The 12,681-nt window shown below is 42.6% G+C and overlaps 1 protein-coding gene across 4 annotated transcripts in view; it reads right to left on the reverse strand.

Moving 5' to 3' along the window:
- DIS3L2 (DIS3 like 3'-5' exoribonuclease 2) overlaps positions 1–12,681 on the reverse strand; it is a 183,488-nt gene that overhangs the window by 158,160 nt on the left and 12,647 nt on the right. For 2 of the 4 annotated variants that reach the window (XM_017810782.1, XM_017810781.1), the window contains exons 2-5: positions 7,652–7,872; positions 6,939–7,097; positions 6,496–6,638; positions 1,581–1,634 (exon numbers count right to left, since the gene is read on the reverse strand). In XM_017810782.1, the coding sequence (XP_017666271.1) occupies positions 1,581–1,634; positions 6,496–6,638; positions 6,939–6,990 (249 nt within the window). In that variant the 5' untranslated portion in view covers positions 6,991–7,097; positions 7,652–7,872. The remainder of the gene's footprint in view (positions 1–1,580; positions 1,635–6,495; positions 6,639–6,938; positions 7,098–7,651; positions 7,873–12,681) is intronic. The other 2 variants (XM_017810780.1, XM_017810783.1) reach the window with 1 other exon arrangement.

Raw genomic sequence — 12,681 nt, forward strand, 5'->3', positions numbered from 1 at the left:
TGAGACGAGCAGACAGAGCACATGTGCAGCAAGAAACACACTGGGACTTCTAGTGCCAGAAGATGAACAGCTGTTGCATTTGAACTCCATGATACCCTGGCCAAGTCATAGCTGAAGAGAAAGGGATACAGTGCCCTAGCCAACAGCAGGAGAGAAAGGGTGATTTTTCACAGCTGCAGCTCTTGCAGCATCTGGCAATGATGGGAAGTCCAGCAGAACACCAAGGCTGCAAACCCTCCATTATGGCAAATCATGTTATACAAAGGATGAGCTTCCTAAAGCATCTCTCTTAAAGGACTGTGCCTACAATAGCCAGTGTCATCTTCATCCAGGTGTTGATTCTCCTGGTTCTGGTATTCAGCTCCATAAAGGACAGAAAAGTACAAAGACAACTGAGATAACGATCTCTGCTAACCCTCCTTAATATATGTATTCCTGCACAAGGCAACAGCTGGACACGAGAGGGGTGATTAGGGATAAAGCCTTACACCAAATTAACTCTTGTGAGTAGCTGGATTTCTCTTTTAACCTTGCATTTTGTAATTTCAGAGAATATATTTAACAGCTTGCACTTACCACATCTACAAGGATACCTGTAAATGAAGGATCACAGTTCCTTTTACTTACACACAGAGCGCTGCCCTACTGATGTACCAGACAACTGGTCTGTACTTCTTCTTCTAGTTAATCTTAGTCTATTTTGTGCACCCCCAGCCTTTCCCCACCCCTGTAATGCCAGCCTTCTCTAACAAAGAGGGCTCCAAAACATTACCCCGAATCAACAACGTGAAATGACAATGCCATGAATTTCAAGGCTTTCAATCCAAACCCCAAAACAATAGCGCTGTCAGCAGCAGGGACAACAGAATCAGTGTTTCACTGTCTCAGGGCAGGCTCTGCCTTCTCTCCCCCACACCAGCAAAACATTTCAATATAAAACTCTCTCTCATTGACAGCAACATTTTGACCAAGTCAGTTCCAGATAAAAAGATTTGGCTGTGCCAGCTGTGAGGTCACCATCCCGACTGGAAGGCCCTGAAATTGCAAGATCTCTTCCTTTCTGTCAAAATAAGGAAAGAACAGAGAAGAGGTGCAAGCCAGTCCCATGTGACAGAAGCACATCCCAAGCCAACCAAGATACAGTTCATGCCAAAGCGGGCACATGAAAAGGAATCACGCATATTATTTCTGGAATGACTTTTCAAATTAGCTCATGCAGCAGATCGAAAACGGAGAGCATATTTGTTTAGGGAAGATTAACTTAAATCAGTGGAAAATCTATAAAACCTCTGCAGCCATAAACCAAGGGTTTCTGATTACACTATCTGGTGGTCCTCAAACCTGACTTCAGCTGGCCTCTGTGGGACCCAGCAGCATCCCCAATTCCAGTAAAAGAGAAGTATTTCTTTGAGGTACAAAAAAGCAGGATTTGTTTGGGAATATTTGATATAAAAGAAATTCCAGATCCTGTTCATTTATTCCTACTCATTCACCTCTGAGTGACCTTCTGTGCACAGCATAACTCCTATCTTAATGCACCTTTACTTATGAACTTTAAAGCATTATAAAATTACACTTACTGGAGATGGAATGAAGGCTTCATGGTACTTCTTAGGATTTATTCTCAAGGGCCCCTAAAAAAAAATAAAAGAAGGAGAAAGATTATGCCTGAATCTTATTAATTTTATATAACACCAGTTAAATTAGAGAGCTGTGGGTAATATATCTACTGTGAAACATGAGAGATACATCTAAATTTCCATTATACATTTCAAGTCTTGACAACTTAGCATCCAAGCAATTTCAAGCCAAAAGGCAGTTTCATGATAGGCTTAAACTGATCTACTGCAGTCTGTTGTCGAGGAGATGTTGAATCATTAGTTGTTGCTGCTACTGGGTGAACTGAGGATCCAAGCCCTCCTGTTCCCTTCACACATTTTCTGCTGAGCATCCACCAACTTCGCTAGCAAATGGACAATAGAAACATTTTGGTTTGCTCTGTCTTGGAAAAGGAGAATGTTGGTTTTGCTTATCTTGGAGGACGCAAGGAAAGAGGAAAAGCTGAGCTTGCACGGCAGCAGGTATCAGTCTTATGGGGCTCTGGTTGCTTAGGCAGTTTCTACAAATAGACAGCAGCAGTAACTCTGTGATAATAAAGAAGATCACCAAAAAACAACCAAAAGGATTTTCCAAAAACAAACACTAAAGTCTACAGGATTAAATCCTATTTAAACACGCTTAAAGTCAAACTATCTTAAATACATTTGAAACTCCATGGTCTATCTATTTCTGCTTTGTTATCTGCCAACTCAAAGCCCAAGTCACCTGCAACAAATTCATATCAAATTCCTCCAAAAGTAAACCAACCAGTTTTGCTGCTTGCACTCAGGTCGATCCAAGAGAAAGGCAGAGCCAACTAAGGCCTTACAAGCTACACAGCAGTGCCATTCTCATCCCAAGAGAGTTCTGGCAACTGGGATTCAGCTGACTGCAGTTCAGACTGACAGCATTTGATTCCTACAGGAATACAACTAGGTATCTGCCTTCCAACAGGCTTCTGCTTTGGGCTGAAACTTTAGAAATTTCTCCACTTGTGTATTTGAAGTAACATTGGCCAATTTATCATACGAACAGATTCCATCTGTTTGCACTTCTGTGTTAAGCAATCATAGGAACATCTCACAGGAATTGCTTCCTTAAAAATTTACTGCAGCAAATAATTTTTTTATGTAGTCTAGGAAACACTCAGACAATAGGAAAATAGAGCTGATTACACGTGAAAATTTTGCTGCCTTGAAGAAGACTGCAGATTTATGAAGGTTTTCCATTGCACTTACTTCCCTCAGTTTGGAAATACCAGCAGCATATATGCTATACTCTTTAGGCATTATTTGAATACTTTGCTGCAATATCTGACTTTAGGCCTTCCATAACTAGTACTAATGAGCACACAAGTTTCATGGCAGTCACAACCCAGGACAACAGCATGGAAACAAAGACGACCTGCTGGGAGTAACCCTGGGGATATTCTGTGCTTAGGCAAAGCGAGAGCTGACTTGCTGTCATCAGCCTCTGTTAGCACTGGTACCCACTGATGGAAAACTCTCAATGGTTGTCTTTCTCCCCTTACTTCCCAGAATCAGTCATCAAAAACAACACGCTGTTACTAAAGGAAGCTGCTAGAGAGAGAAAGGAAAAATTGGAAAGGGATGGTTGCTCTGCTTGACAATGAGTCAAACAATTTCCATCTACCCACCAGCACAAAGCAGATGAGGGTATATCCTGTGTTCCTCTGCAGAATCCCCTTGAATAGTTTGGGACAGCTGTCAATCAGTCAGGTGCAAATGCCCATCATGCGCGTGAAAAATCAGGGTTTGTGTCCATGGCCCGGAAGGCGCCAGAGTGGCGACGTGCCCATGGATGCCCAGCTCCAGCACACGCACGGGGTTACCACGTTTACCGTGCAGCCTGTTTGCCTGCATTTTATATGCACCACCTAATTACGATCGGCATTAGAATTCTTACGTCAAGCAGCATTAAAATACTTCAGCTCTTTCCTTTAAGTAAGAAACTCCCAAAATTTATCTTAGAAAGCAGATGGGCCCTATTATCTGTGCCTATGAAAATCCTATTTACAATGTTGTACATTTCACGCTGTGATATCATATCTGGAACCAGTCACTCTCCCCATCTGCAACGAACAACTGTTCTCATATGTGTATTAGGGGGTGAGGATCTGGCTGCAGAGTCTCATGATGTCACACTAATGTTGTACTACTTTACAATAGCTTGCAAATAATAGCTGCTATATTTATCAGTGTTTTTCTGTCAGTAGGGCCTCTGTTATGAAAGGGAAGAAGAAGGTCTGCAGGAAGGTTTCTAAAACACTTTCTGATGATTCAAGTCAGCTTCATATATACTTGCCAAAAAAAGTTGCTAACCTTATTGAGCTTCCCTAGTGAGACACAAAAGGGTCATGATTTCTCAAGCCGCTCTGCTTGAACCAGGGTAGGCAATACTCAGACTAAACTTCCAGCGTCCCAAATCAAGCAGTTTATAACAGCTATCATAACACATCTGCCTAGATCCATTTGTATGTACAAAACACCAAAAAAGGGTAGGGTTCACAAGTATCTGCTTGCTACCGAGGCCTCCTTTGAAAAAAACAATTCATGAAAATTAGGGAAACCCCATCCTCACACCCACAAAACAGCAGCTTTCCAAGGAAAAACACCCTCTTAATAGCAAAGCAGGCTCTGCCTCTCTGTGTGCTGCACACTCTCGCTCCGCCTGATCCCGGCAGCCCTGCAGGGAGGGTCTGGGAGACACTGGAGGCGTGGAGCAGACATGAATTTCTGGCTGATGCTTCACAGGATGATTACGGTCCTTTGGGTCAATGCTCTTTAATACACAACCCGATTTCATCTGTTGTGTATAACCATCATCCTGCGCTTACGTAATTACGTCTTGTTTGCCTTCAGACCATCCAACGTGATTCCAACAAACCTGATACGCTTGGTGTTTGCTCCCTGCGGTTTTAAGGGCAGGGAAGTGGGAATTCGACGCACTCTTCAGCGCCTGAGCGCAGAGCCCCTTTCTTGTGGAAGGACACTTCCGCACACGTCGCACGATGAAATGAATCCAGGAATCCACAGGGCACTTCTCTGTGCTACTTATCAAAAAGTGAGTTACGTCAGATACAGCACCAGAAGTCATTAAGACTTGTATTATTGACAGACGCCAGCACCCATAAAATAACCTTTCATTTCATCTGAGTGATCTCCACGTCTGAGAGCAGTTTCCATGGGTTGGGCTTTCAGGAACATTTAGTTGCCAGGGTTCAGCAAAAGTCTCAGTGTTCATGGTAGGCTCTTTTTTCTCTAAAAGATCTCTCAGATTCTCACACAAATACAAGCAGATTCAGTGTTTTCAGGATGCTCCAGAGGACAGCCCATGCTCAGAGAGTTGTGCCTGGGAGTGCTCCAGTTTGCTCAAGACCATCAGATCCAGACCAATAGGTCTGAATCTCCCCTTCCACAGGCTCTTGTGGAGCCTTTTTGCAGGTTACCATGCCAGACCAACGCCCTGCTTTTGGGGATTAACACAGCAGGTATTTGTTCAGTGTCTCTTGCCATTGTACAGAACAACGCTGAATGTTTGTCCATTCCCTAGAGTTGCTTTCAGGATCTCACTTGTCCTGGTTGAGGTTGCAATGACGAATGGTCTTGACAAGATCATAAGGATGAATGAGCTGAAGATGAGAAATACTGAGCTGGGATGCCCATGATCTGACACTCAGTTCTAAATAATTAAATCCAACTTCTACAGTCTCAGTTGTTTGCCTGAGATGTGGAACTGAATGAAAGGAAAACAGATACAGCCTAAGAAAGCATGTATGACTCTTCCAGTTACGCAGCACGTGACCTGAAGTAGACATTACGCATTTACAAGAATTAGGGATTGTTTTGCCAGAAATCATGCAATCACAGGTCCGTTGGGACTCAGCATCTCAGTGGGATTCTCAGGTGATAGTCATTGCCTGGATGTGCCTCATTTGCAGCTGTACTTGACCTCATAGGCAGGCTACACACACTGCACTTAATGCTATCAGGCTGTATTATCAAAAATTGGTGCCAAAAACTCTCTTGAAGGTAAGGCAGAAGCTTTAGTTGACACCATATGCCACTGCAGCCCTGGGGGAAGTCACAACTTGAGGCTCCCATTTCTTCCCTCGCCATTTGTTTCCCATTGCAGATGTCTATGATGGTCTTTAAAGAGGCACTGGCCTAAGGTCCAAGTAGCCCAGCAGACCACGCTGATCATCAGCAGGGATATGCCACAGAGCTATTTTTCTGAAAGTTAAGAGCACATCAGATTGCTCTGCAGGATGGAATCAGGCAGTCTTATACAAGAAAGCCTCATCACACCTCAAGAGATTGTGTCACTATACTATTATATACTATTATATGAGAATTATATTTTATACAAATATAAAAAGAAATCAGACAAAATTTGAGGTGATGTCATTTGCGACTTCAGTGTATCGATGAAAGTATCACAACCTCATCAGCATTACAATGCTAATTAAATGGCAATGCACTGGTGTGTGTTTGGGTAAATGATGCCTCAGCATGGCTGTCATGCCCTCAATGACTTCCACCTGCCTTTTCTCCCCAGCCAGGCTGATCTCACTGGGATGCCAGATGTGTCCTGGAGAACATTACACCATGTTGAGGACTGTACTACAAATGTGGTTTGAGGACACTGTCCTCTACTCCATCTCAGCCCTGCCTGCCTTTATGCAAATCTCCTTCTGGGATCCAGCTACCCACACTAACAGCAGGTCCACCCTCACATTCTTCAGAAAAGAATTGCTGCCTAATGAGGTTGTGGATTTGCTGCTCCAAAAGGAAGCACAAACGTTTTTGTGAGAAATTTCAGCAAGAAGTATCCTGCCAAGGGCACAAAAAGCACAGAACTGGACATTTCAGGCACCTGAATTAGTTCTCCCCTTTTCAGTCCCGCTGAAACATCTTCCTTTGACATGTAGGCTTCAAATATACTCTTCTTCCTCCCTCGAGTGGGTTTATTTAGATTCTTTCTGTCACCTGATGTTGGGACAGCAGCATAGGATCCTCCTGCAAACAAAAATTCAGAAGTGTTACCTTGACCCCCAAACATGTCTGTGCATCTTAACAGCAGCTGTACAGAGGCTTAATATTCTGAGTTGAATTTCTGAGAACAGTTTGCCTAGAAATACTGGCACCCGACTTCAGAGCACCGAAAAGCCTGGAATAATCATATTTTACAATAATCAACAGTCTTTTACAGCTCATTTTAAAGTCAACAGCATTCATCCCAGCCCATCTTTTAATATTGCTGAGCACAGGCTTCAAGACAGCTTATTCCTGAAGCGTGTACACACTCTGCTTTAATACCTCTGGGAGTTCCCAGTTGTCTAGGATTTACTCTGCTGTCTGAATTGTTCATTGTTTCTGTCTGCGATTCAGAGAGTTGCCTCTTCCTATCGAAGTTCTGGGGAGTTCTTGCAGATTCAGAGTTGTTTCTGGTCCTTGCAAACCCTCTTTTTTCTGCACCTGAAATCAAATACAGGTTTGAAATAACAGGGGAGGGAAGGGGAGCCCCAGTGCCAGCTTGTGGTCCTGGTGAAGCTCATGATCTCTAGTACTTCAGTACAAGTCAAACCGTGAGTCATACCCTTTATCCAAGAGAAACAATGTCTTCATTAGTTCATTTGTAATCTGTTGGCTCTTTGGGCCTCATAATCCACCACTAACTTATTTTAGCATAAATAAAACTCTGGAAATTACGATGCTAAAGTTGGATACAACCCTTCCAAAATCCTGGGAAATTCATTAGAGCACATAAAATGTGAAATTGTTAAACTGTTTCCAAAGCCTCCACCCCATTAAGCCCCCAAGTAGTGAGAAAATATAACTTCCCTACAACTTAATTAAGCAGTTCAGGAATTGAGGAGGAAAAAAAAAAAATTCTTAACAACCCACGCTGGAGTAATTAACTTTGGAGCTACCAGAGGCAGCAGGGTACCACAAAGGAGTGCCAAGGCTCCCAATGTCCAGCCTGTTCAGAATAGGCCAAGATCATACGAAAATATTCTGCAAAGACTCACCCCTTACTTCCCTGCCATCACCTCAGCCCCTTCCCTACAGCCAGGAGAGCAAGCAGCAGCTTCCAAAGCGTATGCCAACGCTGTTCCACGGATCAGCACATTGGAATGCAACCCAGCGCCGCGCAGCTGCCCTCTTGGCCCTCCACCTGGATACTGAACATGTCATCACAGCTTTGCCTTCCAGCCCCTCCTGGCTACGCTCCCTGGGTCCAAGCTTGTACCTGCAAGTCAGAAAACGTGTAACGCCAACTTATTTGCTATGGCGCTATCCAAGTTACAAGGCAAATTTTTTACCTATGGTGTCCTTCCCAAACGAAATCACAGATTGCTTCACAGCAGCGAGACAAAAAAATGTTTAAAAAGCTGTGCTTAAGCAGAGATCTTTAAAAATATGGTACAATAAAACTGCTATTTTACCCAATGACGGACAAACAGTAACTTTTATATATATTATAATAAACAAATCAGCAGAAGGAGGGAGGGATCCTTCTAATTCGGGAGAGGAGACATCAAGACAGGCAGAGGGACAACTCAAGGTGCCAGCTCAGACCAGCCCAGGACAAGATTACATGTCACAGTGGTGTCTCCAAACAGGAAGCTGAAATGAAGAGGGGTCCTCTGTGTTCAGTGACAGTAGTTTGGCCTCTTTCTACACTATCAAGCTTTTCATACTCTGTGCTTCCAGGGAGGAGACTGAGGGAGGTTGCAGCTGTAACATGGCAAGAGCACAGCCCCAAATTTAGGTTTCAACCAATGTGACCAAGGCAACACTACCTGTGCGTGAACCACATGGTGAGATGGAACTAAAATTAACTGATTTGCAAATGCCTAATGAACTGATTTACAAATGCCCTAACAGTCAAGTTATTAAGTTTAAAAACAGACACCAAAAGTAAAAGCATGGACTAGAGAACTGGCAACACAGTTTGCTCTCGATAGGGTTTTTAGAGGCATTTTGGTGAAGGAATCTGACTTAAACTGCAACAGGTGGGATTTTAGGAACACTATTAAATAATTCAGGCACTAGGCTGATCACCCTGAAAGGTCATGCAGTCAGCTTCGTTGGAGGCTCTTAAAAATAGGTGAGAAGGATGTCTGCCAGAGTTGGTCTAAAAAGAGTCGTTTTTTCCTTGAGGTAGTGAAATGGATTACACGAGCTCGTAAGGTCCTCTAAAACCCTCGTTTCTATGACAGTGAGTCACAGAAAATACTACTACGAATTAAAGAACCTGGGATAAAAAGGAGGCTAAATCTTAACATGTAATTAAGGAGGAGCTGAAACAAAACAAAACAAAAAAGGCAGAAAACTAAAATGCAGGGGGGAAAAGAGAAAAAAATAGGCACTGCAGAACAGAGTTGTCCTAGCACTTGGCGTGGCCATTGGTTCAAAAAATTGGGGGCCACTACAGCCAGAAATAATGTACAGCAACAGCAAAGGGCGGAGAAGCACCTTTCTGGGATGAAAGGTGGACACGCAGAGAGAAATTTGCATGTTTCCAGTGCTTAAGCCTTGGGCTTGCTCTCGTGGGATTTTTCATTTGCTCAGACTCAGACACAAACTCAAATTAAAAATTTACTGAAAAGAACAAACTGCTTCGACACAGCTGGCCTGCAAGGCAGTTTACACATAGCCACTTCAATAAGGATTTGACCCCATTGGCCACACCATTTATGGCAAAACAAAACCACCCCGTTACAAAGCCACAGACAACTGTCACAATTAGCATTCAACTGGAACACACCAAATTCTGCATGACTGTAATTTCTTGCATTTCTCCTTTTAAAAGAAAGAGAACTAACTACAGGTCACCATCTGTTTCAACTGGAGTCAATATTTGCTTCTGCAATGCACCTGTCCTTTAAAACTGGAAGTTAGAAATACCTCTGACGATGGGTTTTCCTGCTCTCCCTGCTGCCCAGCATTAATATTCAAATGGATAAACAGACATCATTTCACAAAGCAAACTGTAACTTGACTACTCTATAGATAGCATAGGATATATTGAGACTAACCTCTCTAAAATAACTATCACAAACTTGGTTAAGCTTTATTCTAGCACCAGGTGTTATAGTTGTGTGATCTGTAAAATAGAAAAAAATATCTCAGGGCAAGATGTCACACAAAGGAATAACACAATCCAGGCATTAAAATAATCAAAGGCTAAATAAATCAATAAGCAAATGAACATAACAAAAAATTAAAAATCATTTCAGTAGAAGGGAGACTAAAGTGCAGTGACTGAGAGCTCAGACTGGCTGATCCACAGGAGACTTGAAGCAATCACAGAGCAGCAATGTCTGCTGTGCAGAACCATTCAGGCTTGCACACAGAGCAACTCTACTGCAAGACATAAACATTCACAACACACAGCAAACACAACATGCTTGGGTATGTTTATCTGGCTGCACAGATGATGCTCTCTGTGGATGCGGCCAACACTTGCTTGGGATTTCTAGGTATTCTGCCATTTCCAGTGGGAAATAACAAAGGACTAACAATTTGAGGAAAGGTGGTTGACTGTTCATTACTTGAAGTCCTCTGGAGGGAGATTTGGGTTGGAACAACCCCAACATCTGTATAAGGCATGGAGGCTCCCTGCAAAAGTGACAGAGTGACACACCTAAACAGGACCAGCAATTCCACTCACAGAGCAGGGAAACCCTTCAAACTAGCCAAGGGGAAGCACTTGTGGGAAGTACAAACACACAACTCCCACCTCCACAGCAAGAGAGGCATGAAAGTAAAGTGGGTGCATTTGTGTGCTTTCAGAACAGTCCACAGTGAACGACTCACTTTTATTCTCAACATGGGCACCAGGAAAATGAGCAGAAAGGATGGAGCTGGGGGCTGGCTCCCACCCAGGAGCCCAGTCCAACAGCAGCTGGTTGAGCTCGCTGGAAGGACAGCACTGGAACTCAACCTGGAATCCAAACCATCACACTTCATCTCCATCACAACAATGACATCACACAATGGCACATTTTGGTCTTTAAACTTAAGTACCTATTAATCTTTTCTTATTTGGGAATGAAAAAAAAAAAAAAAAGCACACAGGCAGCTTCCCAGAATAATTGATCTGGCTTACAGTAAGAGAGAGGTTAGATGTTTTAAATCAGCTTATTTTGACATGATTTATACAAAATCACTCTAGAGTTTAGCTTTTGAAAAGTACTGCATTTAATTAAACTTACATCTATTAGTCAGTTGATCAACTAGATAGTCAACTAAATCAACTGAAATGTTCAACTAAACATGAAGTTAGCAAGGCTGGAAGGTCTTTAATTTTATATTAAAATTTGCATATTGCTTTACATAAGAAAGAACCAAGACCCTCAATCTCATTTACCAAAAATAAAACATTCCAACTGCCCTCTAGCACCTGACAATCTCTTTGATTACTACCAGCAGAGAAGAAAAGTATTTCTCACTGAATTTTCATTGGCACATCCATGACACCTCCCATCCAGGGTCCAGCAAGGGTACCTACATTGTCACTAGACAGTTTTACCTCTAACTAAACTTCCAAACTTTGTTACCATCTCATTATTTATGTTGATACCTACATTACTTATGCAGCTCCCTGGGGTGGGCAGGACTGTGAGAGCATCACAACAACTTTGCTGGTAACAGCTCTACGGGTTTAGGACTCTGACCCCACTGACAGCTCTCTTGACATGTAATGACTCCTTTTATATTTTAAAACAGGAATTAATGCTGAAAGCATTGGATGAAAAATATTGTTACAAACTTTTCCAACACAAAATACTTCCATCTACTATTTACCTTTATCAGTCCATAACTGGACATCAACACCTCCTCTAACTCTGCTATTGCTTAGAGGATTTTCCATTGCTTCCCAGCATTAGATCATGGTCTAGATATGGAAAGGAATCTTTCAAATACCCCTGTTTTCCAGTTAGCTTATGCATGAGAAGAAACAGAAGCATATCCCCAGAACTGATAACACGCAATAGAACGATTTGTTATCAGTTAATGAGACACTCTCAACACACAGTTACTAAATATTTGTCCGTATTTCTACAATGTTCCATTTCATTGCTGACTCATTTCAATTACTTAAACCAATTTCCTTCAAGAATTTCAAGTAATTCTTCAAGACAACCCAGATATGCACTTAGTAAAACATGATAAGGATACACCCATGAGCTGGAAGGGATGGCAGCTACCAAATGAAAGGTCACCCAACACTGCCCTAGCTCCACAACCGGGAATTAACCAACCAAAGGCAACAAGAACTACCCTGATGCCAGCCCACGCTTAGTACTACACTCCCATTTAAGTCAGACTAGGTTAAACATGGCAAGAAAGCTAAATAAAGCCTGTTACTGCTCATCCTTACTAGAGACTTAATGAATTAGAGTTCAACCATGTGACAGCCCAAGGCATCACCTCACAGATCCGTAAATTCAAGTTGGCCCTTGACTCCTGGCAGAGTTGGTAAAGCAAATTTTAGAAATCATCAAATTTGGTCTTTTAGCAAATGAATACCCTCCCCGAGCTGCCAGGAAGTCCTATCTGCAACAACTTTATGAGCCACTATGGATGCTGATGTGTAACAGGGTGTATTAATAGTCTCAATACTAAAGTTCAGCCAACATAAACTCTGCCTTGTTTTGGAAAGATGTCTGGGACTTAAAAAGTCCCAAATCCTACATAGCCCCTGAACAACTCATCCCAGGTACTTTTATGAATCTATCTCTGTCCAGCCTTGACGAGCTGGGGGGATGCAGCTCCTGGCTGGGAGCACCGGACAGGCACAGTCCAAGTGTTGACACTGTTGTACCAGGCAACGTTTCATTCTCCAAAGTCAAATAAACTCTCCCAGCAGAAGCACACTTTGCCAGTACAAACTGCATTAACATCAGGGTGGTTTTGCTAGGATCCCTGTGTCTGCCCCTTTCGCATGCTTAAACAGGCAATTTCAAAGCTATTTGATATTTTCTGCAGCTCAGAGAAGCCTCTAAAATAATTCCCTCTCAAATTTTAAAAGCCAAAATACATTTGTTAG

This window comes from Lepidothrix coronata, unplaced genomic scaffold, assembly GCF_001604755.1.
Source record: "Lepidothrix coronata isolate B3197 unplaced genomic scaffold, Lepidothrix_coronata-1.0 Scaffold29, whole genome shotgun sequence".
NCBI classification, from domain to species: Eukaryota; Metazoa; Chordata; class Aves; order Passeriformes; family Pipridae; genus Lepidothrix; species Lepidothrix coronata.